Source organism: Hibiscus syriacus, unplaced genomic scaffold (assembly GCF_006381635.1).
Source record: "Hibiscus syriacus cultivar Baekdansim isolate YM2019G1 unplaced genomic scaffold, ASM638163v2 tig00112491_pilon, whole genome shotgun sequence".
NCBI lineage: Eukaryota > Viridiplantae > Streptophyta > Magnoliopsida > Malvales > Malvaceae > Hibiscus > Hibiscus syriacus.
The window spans coordinates 1,241,586-1,266,129 of NW_024063344.1; the positions used below are offsets into that span (position 1 = coordinate 1,241,586).

At 38.0% G+C, this 24,544-nt stretch overlaps 1 protein-coding gene across 1 annotated transcript in view; it reads left to right on the forward strand.

The window, feature by feature from the left end:
• The window catches only part of LOC120180149 (protein SABRE-like), a 32,897-nt gene that overhangs the window by 4,714 nt on the left and 3,639 nt on the right, over window positions 1–24,544 (forward strand). The window contains exons 9-17 of the mRNA XM_039185535.1: window positions 876–1,127; window positions 1,802–3,907; window positions 4,084–5,944; window positions 6,178–6,284; window positions 6,480–6,836; window positions 11,310–11,428; window positions 13,761–14,007; window positions 22,691–22,915; window positions 23,992–24,131. Of these exons, the coding sequence (XP_039041466.1) occupies window positions 876–1,127; window positions 1,802–3,907; window positions 4,084–5,944; window positions 6,178–6,284; window positions 6,480–6,836; window positions 11,310–11,428; window positions 13,761–14,007; window positions 22,691–22,915; window positions 23,992–24,131 (5,414 nt within the window). The remainder of the gene's footprint in view (window positions 1–875; window positions 1,128–1,801; window positions 3,908–4,083; window positions 5,945–6,177; window positions 6,285–6,479; window positions 6,837–11,309; window positions 11,429–13,760; window positions 14,008–22,690; window positions 22,916–23,991; window positions 24,132–24,544) is intronic.

Here is a 24,544-nt window from a genome sequence, read left to right on the forward strand (position 1 = left end):
ATTGTATTGTATTTCTTTCTTTTTATTGTTTTTCTAATCTGTACTTGGAGTAAAGATTTTACCTTACTAATAACTATTTATTGTTTACATCTATGGCATAAAGTTTTTATATACATTTTATATATTTATATATGTATATGCATGCACCTTTATGTGGGTGAGCACTCCTTTTGCACCTTGCAGCTCGGGCTATATAAAGGTCTTAGTGCCTCTAGTGCGCCTGGCGCCCTTGACAACATTGGTGTTTAGTATTTACATTCTGTAGCATCCCTCTCATGCACGGTGGGAGAAGATAAATCTATATTTGACCCAACTTGACCTGTCTTTTAAAGATGACGACATCATAAAACAAAAAAAATATATTATTACCCTTACAGGAAACATTTTTAGAGAAAAAAAGAAGAACTTATTACTTTCCAAATATTGGTTGGTTTTTATAGTTTGAGGCCCAATATGGAGCTGTCCAGGGAGTTAAATTTCCTGGATGGCTGAATTGTTCTCCAATCGAACTGGTTGGACTTTCTGGTTTCTGGTTCTTGAAGTGATTCCTGGCAAATGAAAAAAAAACTAGGTATTAGAGCAACCTATACTTATTCCAACTTCTCTAGTTTTCTTCTTCTGTCCATTCTCACTATCTGATCAGTTTCCTGTACAAAGATTCACTCTTGCTACGACCACTGTGTTAGGAATTAGGAGTTCCTGTTCTCCTCTCTCATTTCATTCTACTTCTACTTCCAGTTTATCTTGCATTTCTTTGGTATCTGTTTCTTTTTGGAAACATATGGATTTGGTAAATATATTGTCAGTGCCACATATATGATTTATTGGGTTGGTTAAATAAGTGGCTTATTCTCTTGAGTGCTGTTGCTTTTCAGCCAGTCTCACCTGTTAGAGCAGAAGTTGATGTTAAGCTTGGAGGGACCCAATGCAATATTATAATGAGTAGATTGAAGCCTTGGTTGAGGTTGCAGTCCTCCAAAAAGAAGGGAATGGTTCTTCAAGAGGAAACTCCTGCTCTGGAGAAGCCACAATCGACCGAATCGAAAGCTATCATGTGGACATGTACTGTCTCAGCCCCTGAGATGACAATTGTGCTTTATAGCATTTGTGGTGTTCCACTGTATCATGTAAGCAACACGCTCTGTCTCATTTATATTGAGTATCTAGGAAATGGCTGAGACGACATCTTGCTGCTCATGCTGTACTAGCACATGATTTTGAATCTGAAGTTGCATAATCCACTTGTAATATTTTTATGTCAATATAGTTAGTATTGTAGGATTTATATGTGGAATAGGACTCTTTAGTTCCTTGTGGTTTAATTTCAGTTCTTGACTAACAAATTTTTTTTGGAAGATGATCATGCCACTAACACATCACTTCTGAAGCATTAGTCAAATGCAAATTACTTTTGGTTGGTTGTGTTGTGGAGCCAATGTTTTTGCTACCAGGTAGTGGGACCATGGTGGCAATCTATATAACGAACAGTTCACTTAAAATTTAGACCAATTAAAATCAGCATATTGCTAAAAGAAGAATCCTACTTTAACTGTTTATCAAACTCTTAAGAGGTTGTATCTTATTGTTGTTTTATAGAAATAAGTTTTCTTCTTTATATCAGTGTAGGATCTTCTGCAGTCATATCTGTAATTTATTTTCCATTTTGAGTAACATGATATTCTTTTTGGAGTATGTTCATTTTTTTTTCATTTTTTTCACTTCGCATGCCTCAATTGGTTTATGTTTGACTTTTTTAATAACACAATGATTAAGACACCTTTGACTTTGGTTTCTAATGCAGGGATGCTCACAGTCATTGCATCTGTTTGCTAACAACATTTCAAGTATAGGAACCACAGTACACATGGAACTTGGTGAGCTGAATTTGCATATGGCAGATGAATATCAAGAATGCTTGAATGAAAGCCTTTTCACTGTGGAATCAAATTCATGTTCATTACTGCATATAGCAAAGGTTAGTCTAGATTGGGGTAAAAGGGACATGGAATCATCTGAAGAAGATGGCCCTAGATGTAAATTAGTTCTTTTTGCTGATGTGACTGGAATGGACATTTATTTAACGTTTAAGCGTGTTGAATCACTTATAGTAACAGCTTTGTCGTTCCAAGAACTGTTTAAAATTCTTTCTGCTGGTAAGAAAGCAACACAGAGCCAGGCAGGGCGTTCATCCAAACCATCAGGGAAGGGCACTCGACTTTTAAAATTTAATGTTGAACGTTGTTCAGTTAGTTTTTGTGGTGACACTTACTTGGAAAACTCAGTTGTCTCGGATCCCAAGCGTGTAAATTATGGGTCTCAGGGTGGTCGAGTTGTTATTAGTGTTTCAGCTGATGGCACACCACGTAGTGCGGATATACTGTCCACAGTTTCTGATCAGGCCAGGACATTGAAGTACTCTCTTTTACTTGACATCTTTCACTTTAGTTTGTGTGTGAACAAGGAGAAACAATCCACACAGGTGGAACTTGAAAGAGCTAGATCTATTTATCAGGAATGTCTGGAAGACAATAAACCGGAGACAAAAGTTTCATTGTTTGAAATGCAGAATGCAAAATTTGTCCGGCGCTCTGGTGGCCTTAAGGAGATAGCTGTCTGCTCTCTGTTCAGTGCTACTGATATATCCATCAGATGGGAGCCTGACGTGCATCTGTCTTTGTTTGAACTTGTTTTGAAAATGAAAGCAGTTGTTCACAATCAGAAGGTTAAGGGACTTGGTAGTAAACATATGGATGACATTTCTGGTGTAAAAGATGCTGAGCAGAAGAAAGATGGCACTGTGATTGAATCAGGTCATATTGGTAAAAAAAAGAAAAAAGATTCTATATTTGCTGTTGATGTGGAGATGCTGAGTATATCTGCTGAAGTTGGAGATGGAGTTGATGCGCTTGTGCAGGTTCAGTCAATTTTCTCTGAGAATGCCCGCATAGGAGTACTTCTTGAAGGGCTGATGCTTAGTTTCAATGGAGCCCGGATATTCAGAAGCAGCCGAATGCAAATTTCTCGTATTCCCACTACTTCCAACTTATCCGATGCAAAAGTACCTGTGACCGTTTTGTGGGATTGGGTGATTCAAGCACTTGATGTTCATATTTGCATGCCTTTCAGGCTGGAGTTGCGTGCCATTGATGATGCTGTTGAGGAGATGTTGCGAGCGCTGAAGCTTATAACTAAAGCTAAAACTGAGCTAATTTTCCCCATGAAAACAGAAAGCTCAAAACCTAAAAAGTCTAATTCAACAAAATTTCGGTGTGTAAAAATCTGCATACGCAAGTTGACTGCTGATATTGAGGAAGAACCAATTCAGGGTTGGCTTGATGAGCATTACCATTTAATGAAGAATGAGGCCTTGGAGTTAGCTGTTAGGTTGAGATTTCTTGATGATTATGTTCCGGCAAACCAGTGTCCCAAGACTGCAGAAACCAATGATTCTGCTTGTGAAAGGAGGATTCATCATAATGGAGCTGAGATTGACTTCCAAGATCTTAAAGCAATCCAAAAAATGCAAGAAGAGATATATAAACAGTCTTTCCGATCCTATTACTTGGCATGTCAGAGGCTAAAACAATCAGAAGGCTCTGGTGCTTGTAGGGAAGGGTTTCAGGCTGGTTTTAAGCCAAGCACTGCAAGAACTTCTCTTCTTTCAGTCTCAGCTACAGAGTTAGATGTAACCTTGGCAAGGATTGATGGTGGAGATGACGGGATGATAGAGGTCCTAAAGCAGCTTGATCCAGTATGTCGTGAAAGCAATATACCATTTTCTCGTCTGTATGGGAGTAATATTCTCTTAAACACTGGCAGTCTTGTTGTTCAGTTAAGAAATTACACATCTCCTCTTTTTTCGGCAGTTTCTGGTAGATGTGAAGGCCGAGTTGTACTAGCACAGCAGGTAAACTCCTAAGATTAATAACCCCTCTTTTTTTCCCCCTTTTACTTGTCCTATCAAATGCAAAGCTAATCACATTTGGAATTTTATCTTGTATATGTCCTTTTTGAAGAAAGAAAAAAAGGAGGTTGAAAGGTTGCTGATCTTACACTGATTGAAATTATTTTTGTTGAAATTAGGCAACATGTTTTCAGCCCCAAATTTTACATGATGTCTTCATTGGGAGATGGAGAAAGGTCTGCATGCTTCGTTCAGCTAGTGGTACAACACCACCAATGAAAACATACACCGATTTGCCTATACATTTTAAAAAAGCGGAAGTGTCCTTTGGGGTGGGATATGAACCGGTTTTTGCTGACATAAGCTATACTTTCACTGTTGCACTTCGTAGGGCTAATTTAAGTAAAAGGAGTCCTGGTCTTCAACAGCCTCTAAAAAAGGAGCGGAGCTTGCCATGGTGGGATGAAATGAGAAATTACATCCATGGAAATATCACCTTATTCTTTTCTGGAACTAAATGGAACATTCTTGCGACCACTGATCCTTATGAAAAGCTTGATAAGCTTCAAATTGTTTCTGGTTCCATGGAGATACGACAATCAGACGGCCATGTGTATGTTTCTGCTAAGGATTTTAAATTTTTCTTGAGCAGTTTGGAGAGTTTGGTTAATAGTCGAAGCTTAAAACTTCCTACCTGTGCATCTGGTGCTTTCCTTGAAGCTCCAGTCTTTAGCCTTGAGGTTACAATGGATTGGGAATGTGAGTCTGGTAATCCCATGAATCATTATTTATTTGCACTTCCTATGGAAGGGAAACCCAGGGAGAAAGTGTTTGATCCTTTCAGATCTACTTCTCTTTCCCTCCGATGGAACTTTTCTCTTAAACCCCTTCTTCGCCCATTGGACAAAGAGTCCCCATCTGCTTCAGCCTCAGATTGCACTATTCTAGATGGAATTGTAAATGGAGCACAATGTAAGGTGGAAAATGTGTCAATTGCTTTACCAACATTCAATATTGGTGCACATGATCTAGCTTGGATAATTAAGTTTTGGAATATGAACTATATTCCTCCTCATAAATTGCGCTCCTTTTCTCGATGGCCTCGTTTTGGAGTTCCAAGAGTTCCTAGATCAGGGAACTTGTCCTTAGATAGGGTGATGACAGAATTTATGCTCCGTTTAGATGCTACACCTGCTTGCATTAAGCATATGACATTAGATGATGATGATCCAGCAAAAGGACTCACATTTAATATGACAAAGCTTAAATATGAAATCTGTTACAGTAGGGGTAAGCAAAAATATACATTTGAATGCAAGCGTGATCCTCTTGATCTTGTGTACCAAGGACTTGACCTTCATATGCCTAAGGTTTTTTTAAACAAAAAAGACTGCAGTAATGTCACAAAAGCAGTTCAAATGACGGGAAAAAGTTCTCAGTCTGCGACCATGGAGCGAGTTCCCAGTGAAAAAAGTAATTATATGAGTGCTTGCACGGAGAAGCATCGTGATGAAGGATTTTTGTTATCATCTGATTATTTTACTATCAGGAGGCAGGCCCCAAAGGCTGATCCTGCAAGGTTATTGGCCTGGCAGGAGGCTGGAAGAAAAAATCTTGAAATGACATATGTCAGATCTGAATTTGAGAATGGGAGTGAGAGTGATGAGCATGCACGGTCAGATCCTAGTGATGATGATGGTTACAATGTGGTTATAGCCGATAATTGTCAGCGTATTTTTGTTTACGGCCTTAAACTTTTGTGGACCATAGAGAATAGGGATGCTGTGTGGTCATTTGTTGGTGGAATTTCCAAAGTATTTGAACCTCAAAAGCCTTCACCTTCTCGGCAGTATGCACAGAGGAAGTTGGTTGAGGAGAAACAGATACTTGGTGAACCTGAAATGCCTCAAGAGGATCCTTCAAAGTCCCCTTCTGCCAATCATGGTGTTCCTTGCCCTTCTCAGAACATGGAGACATCAGGATCACATTCATCTCAAACACATGCAGTTGAATTGGAGAATTCATCTTCTACTGCAGTTGGTATGTCTCGAGCTGACTATGATGTTTTGAGATTTTGGTTTTCCAAGTTAAGTTTGAGATGAATGCTTTTCATTTAATGCTAGGGATGTTTTGTAATTCTAAATTCATTGATCAACTTCCATGGATATTAGCTGCATCAAAGACATTTTTATTAGTATAATTATGTTGCTAAATTACATGAACATTTTTTTCTTTAAAAAAATTGCTGCTAAGACTTGAATGTTCTACTGCAGCACTAGAAAAATATGAGAAGGTCAACGATTCTGGAGAAAAAGAGACTCGACATTTTATGGTTAATGTCATTGAACCTCAATTCAATCTTCACTCCGAAGAAGGCAATGTGAGTTCTGACATTCGTGCATCTTAGAAGCTTGTTCAATCCTTTGGGAAACATTCCGAAAATTTCTTTTACTTATGAGATCATTGCCTAAGTTCACCTGCTGTATGACATTTTTTGTGTTCCTCTTAGTGATTCTTGATGATTGTAACCTTTTGTTAGTCATGTTAGTAAAGTTATTTCTTTCATGCCTATCAGGGGAGATTTCTTCTCGCTGCTGTTAGTGGTCGTGTTTTAGCTCAGTCATTTCATTCAGTTCTTCACGTTGGCTCTGAGCTGATTGAGCAAGCACTTGGCACTTGGAATGTTCATATTCCTGAAGGTGGGCATGACATGACATTGAAGCGCATGGAGTTTGTTGTGATGCTGGAGCATGTGCAGGCTCATGTTGCACCAACTGATGTGGATCCTGGGGCAGGACTACAATGGCTTCCAAAAATTTGTAAAAGTTCGCCAAAGGTCAAACGTACTGGCGCTCTACTTGAAAGAGTGTTTATGCCTTGTGATATGTACTTTCGATACAGAAGGCATAAAGGTGGAACCCCAGACTTGAAGGTATGTGATATTCTTGAGGTATTTGTTTCTGCGAAGATGTCTGTATCCACGTCCAAGTATTTGATTATAAATAAAAAGAGATGTAATTTAATAGGAAGTATTAAAACTAAATATTTCATAAAGGAAAATGTTGATTTAAAACAAAAAAAAAGATAATGAGGAGAAATAATAGGAGAGTGCTTTTTATTTGATTCCCGTGCTGAATTAATAGTTGTTGAACGTCTCGGGTGGCTGTCCTAATTCATTGAGTCTTATGTTGAAAGAGATTATATTGTTAATTAGGGTTTTAGTGGATGAATGCAAAAATTGGGGTCCTAAGCCTTTTCGTTTTTTCAACTACTTGCTTGAGGAAGAGGGGTTTTCTGGGGTGGTTGAAAATTCTTTTTTAAGTTTGAGGATGGATAACGGTTGTAGGGGGTTGCTCTCACTTCTTAAAGGAACTAAATTAGCTATTAGGAATTGGTCAGATTCTAATCACAGGGGAATTTTAGAGGATATCTCAGATTTGGAATCCAAAATTAACAGCATCGAGCTAAAGGTTCAGAATGGAGGGATTTCTAGGCAAGAAAGGGAGGAGCTTTGTGCTTCGAGAAAGGAGTTGTGGCACTTGCATAGGAAGGAGGAGAGTATTTGGTTACAGAAGTCAAGAGTGAAGTGGAATATTGAGGGAGATAGAAACACAAATTTTTTTCATTCATGTGCATTGAATAGGAAAAAAATTAATCAAATTTCAGCTTTGAAGGTGGCTGGTGATGTTATTACAGACCCGATGCAGTTGAGAAGATGTATTTCAGATTATTTCAAGGCTTATTACAATGAAAAAACAGTTCTAGAGGTGGATGAAATAAATCTTAATTTTGTTAAGTTGAATCTTGGCCAAAAGATGGGTCTTGAGAGGAATTTCTCTGAACAGGAAGTGTGGGAGGCAGTTTTTCAATCGGATAGTTCCAAAGCACCGGGTCCGGATGGTTTTACGATGGGTTTTTACAAGAAATTCTGGCCAAATTTGAAGGATAAAATTATGAAATTCTTTGACGATTTTTACAATGGCAGGAATTGGGAGCATGGGGTCAATCATGCTTTTATAACTTTGATCCCTAAGACTCGTAATCCAGAAGGTATTGAAGATTACAGACCAATAAGCCTAGTTGGAAGCCTGTATAAAATTATTTCCAAAGTTTTATCTAGAAGGCTTGTTTCTGTTATCAAAGACATTGTAAGCCCAACACAGTTCGCCTTTATTCCTGGAAGGAAGCTTATTGAATGTGCTTTTGTTGCTAATGAAGCTATTGATTTTTGGAGAAAAAAGGGGAGGAAAGGGGTTGTTTTTAAGGTTGATTTCCGTAGAGCTTATGATTCGGTGGAATGGCCGATTTTATTGAGGTTATTGAAAGTCATGGGATTTGGAGATAAGTGGATTTCATGGATCGAACGATGCATCTCATCTGCTTCTATCTCAGTTCTTCTCAATGGCTCTCCTACTGAAGAATTTCAAATGGGCAAAGGCTTAAGGCAGGGCTGCAGTTTGTCTCCCTTGTTGTTCAATATAGTAGGGGAGTTACTGAATTTAATGTTGATTAAGGCTGCGAATCGTGGGTTGTTCGAAGGGTTTAGCATTGGTGGGGTTGAAAATTCCTTCCGTCTGACTCATTTGCAATTTGCAGATGATTTAATTCTGTTCTGCAGGGATTCCCTATGCAGATCCTGAACATTCGGAGAGTGTTGAGGATTTTCAGTCTTATGTCAGGGCTGAACATTAATCTTTCCAAGAGCAAGTTGTATGGTGTTAATTTGGAAGCTGTTACTTTAAAAGAGTGGGCTTCTAATGCAGGTTGTGGGGTGGGTGTTTTTCTTATGACTTACCTTGGTTTATCGATTGGTTCAACCAAAAATCCAGACCTGTTGTGGGAACCAGTAATCCAGAACTTTAATTCCAAGTTAGCAGGATGGAAAGCTGCAACACTATCCATGGTTGGAAGACTGGTCTTGGTGAAGGCAGTGCTATCTTTGCTGCCGATTTTCTTCCTATCTCTTTTCAGAATTCCTCCTAAGGTTAATCAAAAGCTGAACTCTTTAATGGCTAAATTTTTATGGGGGGGAAGGTCTAGGAAAACGGCGTATTCATTGGGTTAATTGGGGTATGGTGTGTCACCCTATTGAGAAGGGTGGTTTGGGTGTTTTAGATTTGAGTATGATCAATAGAGTGTTACTCGGGAAATGGGTTTGGAAGTTTGCAAATGAGAAAGATTCACATTGGAAGGATATGATTTGTTGTAAACATAATATCAGTAATTCAACTCTTTCAATTAGCAAGGCTGTCACCCACAAAGATTCGTGGATTTGGAGAGGAATATTGAATAACTACGAGAAAAAAGACACAATTGGAGAGTGCTTGAGGTCAAATTCGAAATTGCAAGTGGGGAATGGTAGGTCAATTGCTTTTTGGAATGATGTTTGGGTTAATAACTCAACACTGAAAATTCAATTCCCAAGGATTTTTGCTCTTTCTACTAATAAATGGGGAAATGTTGTTGATTTTGGTAGTTACGATAACAGTGATTGGGTTTGGAATATTCATTTAGGGAGGAACTTATGTGACTGGGAACTGGACCAGTGGATTTCGTTAATGTCTTTGTTAGATAATATTTATTTGATTGAATCAGCTGATGACTTTCTGGCCTGGTCAGGGAAAGGTGATGGTTTGTTTTCGGTTAAAGCATGTAGGTTGTCTCTACCTTGCAGACCTGGAGGGGATTTTCATTGGAGTAAATGGGTGTGGTCAGGACTAGTCCCTCCAAGAGTTCAAACATTTTTATGGCAGTTATCTCATCATAAAGTGGCAGTTAGAGTGGAGCTGAAAAAAAGAGGGGTTCCCTTGGATAATGTTCAGTGTCCTTTATGTCTAAAGGAGGAAGAATCAATTCAACATCTGTTCATTTCTTGTCCAGTTGCAGTGGAGCTGTGGAATGGATTTCTAAGGTTATGGGATTTATCATCAGTCTTGCCAAAAGATGCCCTATCTTTATTGTGTTCATGGTCTTATCTAATGGCATCGTCTTCTATTTGGAAGTTTATACCAGGGGTTGTTTTGTGGTCTATATGGAAGGCTAGGAACTCAGTGGTGTTCGAAAACTGGGAACTTGATTGTGCTTTACTGTTTTTCATTTCCAGATTTAGACTAGCAAAATGGTTTCTAGCTAATTTTCCTCAAGTTAAAATTCTGCCTGACTTATTGGTAGGGGATCCAACGCTTACAGACATAAGTGCTACTTATCCGATTAAGAAGAAGAAAGATCTATGCTGGTTGCCTCCTCCACCAGATTTTTTTAAATTCAACGTGGATGGGGCAGTAAATGTTGATGGCTTAAGAGGTGGAATTTGAGGAATTATGAAAGATTCATATGGATCTATCCTGATCACTTTTTCTACTGTTGTGGGACCTGGTCCCCCATTATTTGCTGAGTTGAAAGCAATTAAAGAAGGAATTGATTTATTTCTTTGTGCTCAATGGGCGGGGAAAGGTAGACTTGTTCTAGAAAGTGACTGGTTAAAGGCAGTGGAGTGGATTTCGAACCCTTCTTCGGCCCCTGTGTTTCTTAGTTTGATGGTAGGAGAAATTGGATCCTTAGTTACTGCCAAGGACATAATGGTTAAATGGATTCCTAGGAGCTGTAATTTGGAGGCAGACAAGCTAGTTAAGGAAGAGATAGGCTGATGGTTTTTTTGATTCCTGTTGTTATTGTAGTTATGTTCTGTTTAATCAAGGAGGGTTATAGTGTAATGTGTATCTTATGTATTTCAGGGTTAGAGTGTAATGTGTATCTTATGTAATTCAGGGTTTGAGTGCATTTTGTATCTTATGTAATTTAGGTTAATTAATAAATTGAGGTCTCTTTTCCTCCTCCAATTAGTTGTCTCTTCATAAGAGCCAACTTTGAGGGAGGTTGTTATTGAGACCTCCTATTCCTATCAAAAAAAATATTGTTAATTAGGGATAGGGATGTTATTGTTAGGCATATTTCCAGAGGGGCCAATTAGGAGGCAGATAAACTGGCGAAAGAGGGAATTGGATGAGTGGGGTTGTGTGTAGGTATGAGAGGTTAGTTATGGGGGGGTTTTAGTATAGGTATGAAAGTGGTAACAGTAGGGTGATTGATGTTAACTATAATGTAATATGGCTTTGATATTCAATAAAATTTTGAGACACTCTTTTCATCCTTCTAATGTCATGTGAAATAGATATATTTCATAGGTTATGAAGGGGTTTTTTAATGAGGTCTCCCATTTCTATCCCAAAAAAAAAACTATGCAAAAGGATGAAAGAATTTTTCTGAAAGAGAATAGCCTACTAGACTGTTGACAGATCAATTCTTTGAAGTTGCTGTTTTTTATAGTTAATCACTTTACTGCATGGCAGTTTATTGAGTAGTAGACTTCTCTTAATTTTGAATGTGTTTTTTAACCCTGTTGCAGGTGAAGCCATTAAAAGAACTGACCTTTCAGTCTTGCAACATAACAGCTACCATGACATCTCGTCAGTTTCAGGTTATGCTGGATGTATTAACCAATCTTCTCTTTGCTCGGCTTCCGAAGTGAGTACATACTGCAGTATTTTCTCCTGTTTCTTTGATGATTATTTTTTTGATAAGATTTGAAGGCCTCGTTAAAAACCCCCTTCTTGATTAATGGAGCTTGTAGAAAAGTTCCTTAATCAGCGGAAGGAGGAAAAGCATATACAACTGGGCATAAATCCACATATTAGTCAGCCTATACCAGCCTTGGGCTAAAGCATCAGCCTCTAAGTTTGCTGTCCTTGCAACCCATCTAACAACCCCCTCGAAAACTCTAAGCCTATCAACTATATCTCTAACAATAAAAGCATATACAACTGGGCATAAATCCACATTCTTAATCCAGTCCACTGCCACCCTGCTATCACTCTCAATAATCAGCCGATCCTTTGTCATCCCTTGAAAAGAGACAGAAAGATAAACCCCTTTGAATAGCTTTAAGCTCCATCAATGTAGGAGGACCCGAACCAACAGATTCCTTGAAAGAGCCTAAAATTGAACCAAAATGATCTCTTAAAACACCTCCAAGACCACTTTTCTTCCAATCACAGCTAGTGGCAGCATCAACATTCAACTTGATGAAGCCCAAAGGAGGAGGGGACCAAGGGATTTTGGATAACATCATGATATTGTAGGAAGAGCAAGATTCCCTAGGGAAGGATCAGAAATTAGAGAATCCTTAGGAATAGAAATCTCCTTATACTTAGCTAAAAACCAAGAAGCAAGCCTAAATCTTGCTAAAAAAAATAATTTTGTCTGATCAAGCTTTCCCCCTTCAAAAACTATATTATTCCTGACTTTCCAAATGGTCCATAGAACAGCCCCAGGAATAAATGACCATATGTTGCTTTTAATTTGTTTTATGTTCTGTTGCGTTGTTTTAATCCTACTGCTAGTGGTGTAATTAGAAGGTGATTAGATTGTGGCTTTGGATGAGGTTTTATAGGGTAGGTGTTTGTTGTAATGGTGTACATCACCATGAGAGGATATTCCGTGGTGTCTTTTGTATCGGGTATTATTATCAATAAAATTTGAGGTACTCTTTTCTTCCTTTCAATGTTCGTTAACATACTTTTAGTATGTGAACGAATATGAAGGGAGTTTTTAATGAGACCTCCAACTTCTATAAAAAAAAAAGACCATATAGCAGAATTTTTCTTCAAATCATCCCAAGCTAGGAGAAAAATCTTGGCATTTGCGTGGAAAACAGAACTGAACCTCCAAAATTTCATAAATTTATTCCATAAGGACCACACAACTGAACAAGTAAAAAATAAATGCGTGGAAGACTTTTCAATCAACTTACAAAGAGGACATAAAACATCTTCAATGCCCTGAACTCCTCTTTTAATCAGTTCGGTCTTAACTGCCAACTTTTGAAGAACAACTTGCCACACAAAAGATTCAACTCTTGGAGGTAGCATACCCTTCCAAACTATATTTTTCCAGAAAGAAACCTCCTCTGATCCTGAAGCACACATCTTAACACGAGCTAGCTGAATAAATCCCATCCCCATTGCCTTTCCAAATCAAACTTTCACTGGATTCTTTGGAGAGAGACATGATACTCATGAAATTTCTTTGATGATTATTGTTATGTTTTTTCAGACCAATGTCTTTTTTTATGAAATTAATTGTAGGAGTTTCCAGATGTTCACCTATTTCGGCCTGTTGGATCTATTTGTTGACAACTTCTAGTCTTAAAATAACTATTTGTTTCTCCATTTTTATCTTTTGAAACAAGTAGTTCAGAAAATGGGCTTTATTATGATAGTGTTTTTGAATAGATTGAATCATTTCCTTTTCATTTGCAAATGTGGGACCTACCATGGATTTGATATGTGCAAATGCCCTTGATAGATCCAAATTCAACTGTTCGGTTTGGCTTGATAAGATCAATATGACTGTGGATTGCCATCATTTTGTTTGAAAAGAATGTGTGAAGCAATTTTCCCTAGTTTGGAGGAGTTACTCTACTTCCTTTCCTGTCGTTTGTTTTCCTGTGCTTAAATGATAAGTGATATCTTTGTTTTGTTTTCCATTTGCAGCCGGGTTTTATTAACCTTACCAGGCCTCTTTTTAAACTATATTAAAAGCAATAAATGTACTTTTTGGTTTATTATTTTTTATTAATATATAACTCAAAGTTGCTTTACACTTATTACCTAACAGTCTTATATTGATTTTTTGAAACCTAACCTATCCTTCAAGATATCATATGGGCGCAATTATCTCTTAGTTTATTAATTACTTAAAGAAGTTGCATAATCTCAACACCAAGAGATGTTTTGGTACGTAATACCGGTAGTGGTAAATTATTACAAATTTAATGCAAGTAATATGTTTATTTCAGACCTCGAAAAAGTAGTCTCTCTTGTCCTGGCGAAGATGATGAAGATGTTGGAGAGGAGGCAGATGAAGTGGTTCCTGACGGTGTTGAAGAGGTGGAACTTGCCAAAATCACCCTTGAACAGAAAGAAAGGGAGCAGAAGTTGCTACTCAATGACATTAAGAAGCTGTCTCTTCATTGTGATACTTCAGGAGACCAACTGGAAAAGGAAGGTGACTTGTGGATGGTAAATGGTGAGAGATTTATATTGGTAAGAAAGAACTTGTCAGCAATCTCTAAATTTCGAGTTTCCATGTTTGTGGAATTATGGTCTCTTTGAATTTTCTTCTCAAATTTAAAATATTAATATTGTTAGGGAGTCTATAGATCCCGTAAATTTCTCTGTGTAGATTATAGCTGTATAAAGTCCTAATGAGTCTGTAGTGAAGTTTTATTTATTATTTAACTTGCTCTCTATATCTTATCTAAGTAGAAGACTGGATAAAATGTTTACTAGATAAGCTAACTTCTAATAGGACTCAAAGTTAGTATCTTACAATAGGATTCTATTTCTGTTGTAATCTGCCTATTTCAATAGGCCTTACTCTGTGTATTCGTGAGAAAGAAAAAACAGAGGACAAACTTCTCTGTTCCAGAAATTCCCTCCTTTATTTCCTAGTTTCTACATTCTGCGGTGAATGCAGTGGTTGTTGGAGCTTATTATCAGTAATATGCTGTTGAACGAAGATGCACATTATCTAACTGGATAGGACTGATTTTAAGTTCCCTGTTGCATCTCTTTCATACGAAATCCAATTTGTAAGGAGTTCTCAGCTGGTTTATACCCATCACTCAAAGCATGTGCATCTGTATTCTGTATCTATGATGGTAAGAATTGAGGATAATTTCCTTGAAAGTGAAATTCAGTTCTGGTAATCTATTACCCTTCGGTGTGCTATTGCTTGTGAATATAGGAAGATATTCCACCTACATGTACTGAATCATCAAATCTAGAAAAGGTTACACTGATTTACATTGTACATAATTCTGCTGATCTGGCATTTATTTATTTTTTGATAGGAATAGGAGGTCTCATTAAAAACCTCCCTCATAGTTGCCTCTTAAGAAGGCAATTAGCGGAAGGAGGAAAAGAGTACCTCAATATATTAATAACACATAAGACTTTAATTACAACATCACCCGAAATAAGAGACTAAACCTAACCATAAAAACACTAAAAGAACGTTCAACCAATCCCCTCCTTAGCTAACTTATCAGCCTCCCAATTACAAGCCCTAGGGACCAGTCTAACCAAAATGTCCTTAGCCGAAATTAAATCCCCTATTTCCCCAACCAAAGAACAACAAAACGATGGGGCATCAAAAGGCCTCAAAATCCAATCCACTGCTGTTTTACAATCACTCTAGAATAAGTCTACCCGTCAACACCCAACCCGAATTAAGAAACAAATCCATGCCTTCCTTAATAGCTTTCAGCTTAGCAAGCAAAGGAGGACCTGGTCCCACAGCCTTAGAAAAAGAAATCAAGATAGAGTCATTCGAATCTTTCAGTACACCTCCAATACCACCCTGCAAGTCATCGCCTCTAACCGCCCCATCCACATTGAATTTATAAAAATCAGGTGGAGGTGGAAGCCAACACTGATCGTTCTTCCTCTTGCGAGATATAACTGCTAGTCTATCTGCAAGCCGAGGGTCCCCTACTAATAAATCAACCTGGATATTAGCCTTAGGAAATTTGGCTAAAAACCATTTTGCCAGCTTGAATCTGCATATGAAGAACAGTGAAGAGCTCTCAAAACTCCAGTTTTCAAAAACCACTAAATTCCTAACCTTCCATAATGACCACAAAACAACACCCGGGATAGATTTCCAAATAGAAGAAGAATCCTTTAACACAGACCAGGAACAGAGTAAAGACATAGGATCTTTGGGCAGAACAGTAGACACATCCCATATCATGATGAACCTATTCCATAACTCCCAAGCAACAAGACATCGAATGAAATGATGTTGAATTATTTCTTCCTCCTTTTGCATAAAGGACATAATAAATCTTCCATAATAACGCCTCTTTTCTACAACTCCACTCGAACATCTAATTTTTGATGAGATAGTTGCCATAAAAATGTTTCTACTTTCGGAGGAGCCAATCCCGTCCAAACCCATTTGTTCCACTGAAAAATCCCATTAGAACTGTGTAAGTGCTTATCTGCACGCCTTCACTGAGAACAAACCATCTCCACTCCCTGACCAAGATAGAAAATCATCAACTGAATCAATCAAAACAATATTATCAATCAAAGTCATTAGAGAAATCCATTGCTCCAATTCCTAGTCGCATAAATTCCTCCTTAATCGGATATTCCAAACCTAACAATTGTTTTCATGACAGCCAAAGTCCACAACTAATCCCCTTTTATTAATCGATAAGGCATAAATCCTAGGGAATTGTTCTTTTAAAGTAAAATTATTCACCCAAACATCATTCCAGAATTCAATTGATCTACCATTCCCCACTTGAATCCATGAATTTGACCTCAAACAGTTTCCGATATCATCCTTCTTCTCATAATTATTCCAAATTCCTCTCTATATCCATGAATCATGAGGATTTGTACCCTTATTAATTGATAGAGATAAGTTACTAATATTGTGCTTGTAACAGATCTTCTTCCACTATGTCTCTTTTTCATTCGCAAACTTCCAAACCCACTTCCCAAGTAGCACTCTATTGGTCAAAGACAAGTCCAAAACACCCAAGCCACCCTCCTCATACAGTTAACACACCATTTTCCAATTTACCCAATGAATCCATTCATAGGACCATCCCCCAAAGAAATTTAGCCATCAAAGAATTCAACTTCTGATTTATCTTTGAGGGAATTTTGAAAATCGAAAGATAAAAAGTAGGCAAGGACGACAAAACAGACTTCACCAACACTAATCTCCCTGCCATAGATAATGAAGTAGCTTTCCAGCCTGCTAATTTGCTGCTGAACTTCTGCAGTACTGGTTCCCACAACAATTCTGAATTTCTGGTAGTTCCAATCGGTAACCCAAGGTATGTCATAGGAAAAGCCCCCACACCGCATCCTGCACTTTGAGCCCATTCCTTTAGAACATCATCATCGAAATTTACACCGAACAACTTACTCTTGGACAAATTGAGATATAGGCCTGTCATTAAACTGAAAATCCTCAATACTCTCCTAATATTCGGAATCTAAGTAGGTGAGTCTTTGCAGAATAGAATTAAGTCATCTGCGAACTGCAAGTGCGTCAAATGAAACAAATTATCCTCCCTACCAACACTGAACCCTTCGAACAGAGCACAATCTGCAGCCTTAATCAACATTAAATTCAATAGTTCCCCAACAATATTAAACAACAGAGGAGACAAACTATAACCTTGTCTCAACCCTTTCCCCAACTTGAATTCATTAGTCGGAGAACCATTGACTAGAACTGTGATAGAGGCAGAGGAAATGCACAAATCTATCCATGAAATCCACCTATCACCAAAACCCATAGTTCTCAGAAGTCTCAACAAGATCGACCATTCCACCGAATCATAAGCTCTTCGAAAATCCACCTTGAAGACAACACCTTTTCTCCCTTTTTTCCTCCAATAATCTACAACTTCATTAGCCAAAAAGGCACAATCCAGCAGCTGTCTTCCAAGAATGAAGGCAAACTGTGATGGACTAACTAAATCTTTAATAACAGACACAAGCCTTGTAGATAGGATTTTAGAAATTATTTTATACAGGCTGCGGACTAAGCTTATTGGTCTATAATCTTCGATACCTTCAGGATTTCTGATCTTAGGAATCAACGTTAGAAATGCATGATTGACCCCATACTCCCAATTCCTTCCGTTATAAAAATATTCAACAAATTTCATAATATGTGGCTTCAAAGTTGACCATAATTTCTTAAAGAAACCCATGGTGTAGCAATCTGGCCCCGGTGCTTTGGCACTATCCGAGTGAAAAACCGCCTCCTACACTTCCTGTTCTGAGAATTTAACTTCAAGAATATTTTTTTGCGCATCTGTCAGTTTAGCAAAATTCAAGTCCATTTCATCCACCTCTAAAGTTGATTTCGAATTATAGCTATCTTTGAAATAATAAAAAACAAAGCCTCTCAGCTGTTCCGGGTCTGAAATAACGTCCTCTGCTACCTTTAATGATGAAATGGTGCTAATTCTGAAATATCATCAGAGAGTCCCTTGTAATTACTCCTTGGCCAATTCCTAATGACCTGCTTAGTTCCTCTAAGAAGTGAAAACAAACCCCTACCACCATTAACCTTCCTCTGATTTGAAACTGATTTTTCCACCACCCCAGCAAACCCATCTTCCTCAAGCAAGTAATTGTAAAACCTAAATGGCTTAGGACCCCAATTATTACATTCTTCTACAAGCAGAACTGGATTGTGATCCGATAAGGATTTGGGAAGCATTTTTTGGATCACATTAGGGAATTGATTTAAAAATGAACCACTTATCAAAAATCTATCAAGCCTTACCCAAGTAGATGCCTCTCTATTGTTACACCATGTGAATCTCCCCTACTAACGGTAGATCCATCAAATTATATAACTGAATAAAAGACCTAAACAGATCCATAGAATGCCAATTTTGTGTAAATCCACATTTCTCCTCGGGAACCAAATAAGCATTGAAATCCCCCCATACAAACTGGCATATTCAAACTTTGCAGAAAACACAAAAAATCCCTGAAAAATTCCTCTTTTTCAGCCTCTACTGATGGACCATACACATTAATAATGACACATTCAAAATTGCTCATCTTGAACCTCCCTGATAGTGCCATAAACCTACTGTGGTTATGCTGGTCCCTGACCTAAAAAAGGTTCTCATTCCACAAACACATCAAACCACCTGCAGAACCATCAGCTGGAATAACACAACTACCTCTGAGCAGATTACCCCCAAGCTTTCTCGTTAATCCACTTCGACAAACATTCAGTTTTGTTTCCTGTAATAACAAAATGACCGGCTTTTCTCTATAAACCAATCTTGACACTGCGCTGATTTTTTCTGTTTTCCCAAGCCCCCTAATATTCCATGTAATAATTTTTATTTTTGACATTTGATTTAATATCATACAACACTAAAATCGCTCCCCAAACTATAATCATGAACCCTTTCCAGACCCTAACATCTCCATCCTGAAAATCTCTTCTTCTAAAATCTATTACCCCCCTTTAAAAGAAATTCCCAGCATTTCACAAACTTCCCTAATAGCTGCATCTGCGGCTCTGGCTTGAACATACTCTTGAGAAGGCTGAGAGACCTCCCTGACATGCTCCAAGGATTCCCTGACCATACTATTAAACACCCTCCTATAAACTCTATCGTAAAAGCTCACCTCCAGTTCACCCTCCGAGCACACACTACCCGAGTGACATGGTGCAATTCTTAACCTTCTCCGGTTCATTGAATTTTTTGCCCGAGAAATGTCCTGAATAGAAAATTTTGAAGAATCCAAACTGCTCTCCTTAACTAAATTTCTGTCATCCACCATTATTCCTGAACTGGTTCCATCTCTTAAGACCGAGATTCGTTATCTGACACTCAAATTAGAAACACTACCCTCCTTAAAACTGCCCTGGTAATCCTCCAAAACCTCCTTCCTCTTCTTTGAATCAACCTCTTGGTCACTTGATACGCTATCCCTTCGAAAATTATTCTGCCTATTAGGACCTAAAATAAGATCCTCTTGTATACTCCTCTGCCCACCCTGCTGCTCTACAACCACGTCGACACTCTGTTCACCATGCGCCAGTTCCCTATCCCCCCCTGAAATTATTGTTACTCGCCTAGGCTCAACATCTTCTTCAGAATTCATAGGATTAGCTGAACTGAAATTGGGCTGTAGAATGAACTCCAATCCATTTTATATTATAAGCAGGCCTAGAAGGACTAATTTTCTTAGTAAAGGTTAAGGAAACCTCGTTGTCATCAGAATTGGCATCTTCAACTGGTAAAATAATTTCTCTCAGATCTAGCCCCACGTGACCTCCCACTTGGATTGACCTACTTTCCACAAAACCTGACAGCCCACAATTAGAAGTTTCTGCATTTGACTTCCTTGATACAACTTGTCCCCCACTAACTCCATTCATATCACTGATATGGCCATTATTCAGCCAAGAGATAACTTTATGCCTAGAAAACTCTACTGGCTCTTCTCTGTCAACTGCCATAGCAGGAACACAATCATCCCCTACCTCAGATAAGACGTAATCACTGTTCAACTTATTTGAAATTTTCTCATCCATCTTCCTCCCCGGCTCCTTCGGCTGAATCAACACAGACCCCATGGAAATTTTAACTTTGAAAGATCTACCATAAGAGCCTAAAGTAACTGTTTCAGGAACGTCGAATGGACTCTCCACCCTGAGCAAAACCTTTGCAGACGAGAGATCATATCTATACTTTGATTCATCCTTGAAACAAATGAACCTTCCCCATTTCCCTGTAAGTTTCTCCAAGAAAGCCTCATTCCAGCACAGTAAAGGCAAACCACACAATTCTATCTGGCACAACGACAAAGGTATTCCATTCTCATTTACTATCGGAGCTAACCAATCGAAACACGAGGACAGCTCTTCCATCTTATTCTCCCAAACATAAGAGAATTCTTCAACCGAGGCAAATGTGATGATGCCAGCCTTCCAAGCATATCCCCATCTCGACACCTGAACTCTCAATCCCTCCGACTCCCAAGCTTCTTTTAACGACTCTTACTCATAAGATGATTTCATTATACCTGTTAAAGATCATTTAACCCATTCCGAATCGTTTGTCGAAATATGCATCTCCCACACGTTCCTCACACCAGTAGCTTTCCATCTCCCACACGTTCCTCACACTAGTAGCTTTCCGTTTCCCACCCTCCACATTAATCTCGGGCTCTTGTTCGCTTCTCCTGATAACATCAGACTTCACAACTTCCTTATACGGACTACCATCCCTGAAGTTTTTCATCGACTGTGCCTTTACCCCATTCTGAGCCGAATCCTGCTTTCTTGACTTGATCATCAACGTACTCTTCCCATCACCAACCTCCTTCCTATTTACCTTTTGATACTTAGCAACCCCTACAGATATTCTCCTCCCGTCAAACCACTTCCCATTCACATACTGGATAGCTCTCTTCCTACTTTCCTCATCAACAAATTGGACAAAAGCAAACGTCGAGGACTTGTAATTTGATTTCTCTAAAAACCTTGGAATGAATATTCTTAAAATCTGACCATATGGACTAAAAAAGTCCCATATCACACGTCTTGAAACCCTCTTACTAAGGTTATCAATGAACATTGTCCATTCCTCACCGGAAGCAATAAACGGAAGCAATGAACTTTTTCAAATTTTCTCTAATTCTCTCTCTACCAGTCGCACTCATTCTCTCTCAGTCGATCTGACATTTATTTATTTATTTGATAGGAATAGAAGGCCTCAATAAAACCCCCTTCGTGATTAACGGAACTTAAAAATAGCTCCTTAATCCGCACAAGGAGGAAAAGAGTGCCCTAGGATTTCATTAAACTCAAATATAACAAAGTAATACAAACTAATCTCCCTCAAGAGATACAAAACCAGAAAGAAACAGCCCTTAACAAAACATAATTTAACCAATACCAGCCTTAGCTAGGACATCCGCCTCTATATTGGCTGTCCTACTAACCCAACTAATAAAACCTTCATAAACACTAAGCTTTTGAATAATGTCTTTAACAATTTGAACATAAACAACAGGACAAGAGACCACATCCTTAACCTAGCCAACTGCCACCTTACTATCACTCTCAATAATCAATCTATCTTTAAACCTATGACAAATAGATTCATAAAAATCTAAACCCTTTAGGATAGCCTTCAATTCCATTAAAGTTGGGGGCCCCGGACCAGCAGGCTCTTTGAAGGAGCCAAGAATCGAACCAGACATGTCTTTCAAAATACCACCTAAACCACTCCTCTTCCAATCACTCGAAGTAGCCGCATCCACATTAAGTTTAATAAAACCTTTTGGAGGAGGGGACCAAGGAAACACGGTTGAAATCCGATTAGAATGGGACGAGTAGGAATCCACTAAGGAACGGTCAGCAATAAGATCATCCTTGGAAATAGTAATATGAGTTTCCTTAGCTAGAAACCATGAAGCAAGCCTGCACCTTGCTAGAAAGAAAATCTCTGCTCGATCAAGCTTCCCTCCTTCAAACACTATAAAATTCCTGGTCTTCCAAATTGTCCATAAAACAGCTCCAGGGATAAATGACCAAATAAGAGAGTTGGTCTTCAAGTCATTCCAAGCCAATAGGAATCTTTTAGCATCTGCATGAAAAACAGACTTAAAATTCCAATAGCCCAAGAATTTCATCCAAATTGGCCAAACAACCGAACAGGAAAAAAATAAATGCGATGAAGACTCTTCTTCTAGATTACAAAAAGAACACAAAGTATCATTTATGCCCTGAACACCTCTCTTAACCAGAGCTGTCTTCATTGCCAACTTCTTTAAGATAACTTGCCAAAGAAAAGTCTCTACTCTTGGAGGCAACAGACCCCTCCAAACATTAAACATCTGACATTTATTTCAAAACTGCACTTTGGACATTAAAAACTTTTGAATATTGGGATAAGAGTGCACCTTGATAGGGCATTTTGCCATTGCTGTAAATGTCATGAGCTCTCTGTTTATAACTACATCTCTTGTTATCTGCTTGTTTTATTACATCTGTTATTCATGGGTTTGTATTACAGTCTGGGCATAGATTTTGTTGTGTATGTCTTCTAAGGTTCCGTATGGCTAATTGTATTCAATGATTCCATATGGATCGGTTGCTATTATTTAGCGCCCAGCTGATTTTTAAGCAATATGAACTTGACATGTGTAGGTGCAAGGTCTAAAGAGAGAACTTATCAATGCAAAAAAATTAAGGAAGGCTGCATCTGTATCCTTACGGGCTGCTTTGCAGAAAGCAGCTCAGCTACGGCTAATGGAGAAAGAAAAGAACAAAAGCCCATCCTACGCAATGCATATTTCTTTGCAAATTAACAAAGTTGTATGGAGCATGCTTGTGGATGGTAAATCATTTGCTGAGGCCGAGATAAATGACATGGTGAGTTCCCGAAGATTAATATGCTAAGAACTATCAATTTATATCTTCCTTTATCTCTTAATAGAGGTTGTATTTCCAAATACATTTGTTGCCCTGAACGAACAGTGATCAGGATCAATCAGTGTAGTCAAGACATGTGCTTAGGCACAAAGGCACAGAGAAAACCCCCTCCCTCCCAAATGTAACGGAGTAAATAAACAGCTCATCACACCCTCTCCGTGTGAGGTGTCTCTAAACAAAAAAATGAATATTACTTCTAACAAAATAAGCTATCTATATGAAATATTTTAGACATTAAAATATGGAAAATGTTAAGATGAAGATATATTTGATCAATCCGTTTTATTAAAACGAATTCATCGAAAAAAATATGCATAGATATTTTCGTATATTTTATCTTCAAAAAAAGTTATTGAAAACCTCATTTACAACAGTGAAGCAAAGCAAGAAAGATAGATAAAACAAACCTAAATAAGTTTATTTTATTTGAATTGTGTACTTGGTTTTTTGTACCTAGGTGGAGATCTTGAAAGGCAAAAAGCGCTATTTAGAAAATCAGCGTCTTCTTTTTAATTTCTGTCAGCTTTAATGTTATTTGATTGGTGTGATAATACATGTGCCGTTTAGAGGAATGAGAAAAAGGACAGAATGCACTTATATCTTGCTGAAGATGGCTGTGAAGGCAACTTATTGCTTGAGTTTGATGAGGACTTTGGATTAGGTCTGATCGTGCCTATATTTGGAATATTAGAAAATGATTGGACTCAACATTTTAACTTGTATAACCAAAGTTGTATATTTAACATAATATAAAGTTTTTGATTTGTTACTCTTAGAAATTAGTGCTTTGTTTTCCCTTGGCATATGCTATTTATGCGGCTTGCACCTTACAAGGAATCAATACTGGTTTTTTCTGTCCCTTGCTTTTATTATTGTTATTGTTATTATTTGGAATTTTTTATTTTTTTATTGAACTATGGTTTAGTTTAGGTTTAAATTCCATAAGTTGTTGCACTTAAATAATGTTTGCTTTTGAGGATCGTATCTTACAAGTTTATATTTCTCCTTTCATGCAGAACTATGATTTTGACCGTGATTACAAAGACATTGGTGTTGCTCAGTTTACAACTAAGTATTTTGTTGTGAGAAACTGCCTGCCTAATGCCAAGTCTGATATGCTTTTATCAGCTTGGAATCCTCCTCCAGAATGGGGAAAGTACATAGTTTTTCCTTAACTTTTTCGCTTATGGTGTTTATCTAATTAGACCTGCGTTGCAACTACTTCTGTGAATATTTAAAATTGCGACTTTTTTATCTCTTATATTGACAACGTGCCTCATTTCAACCTCCTTAATGCTCAATTTGATGGTCCTCTGCCAAAAGAAACTACTATATTTACTTCTATCTTATGGTTGACTGGTTTTGCAACCGAACTTTACTTGTTACCTTTCTGTTATCAGAAACTTGATCTTTTGGGAAGATGGTCTTCTTTATAATAAAAAAATATTTATAAACCGGCAAACTCAACTTAGGCCAATACTTGTGGTTATTCGTGTGGTTTTGTGGGGGTGGGGGATCAGGAAATATTTTCTCTGGTATATTTTCATTTGTAAATATGTGTTAAGATTT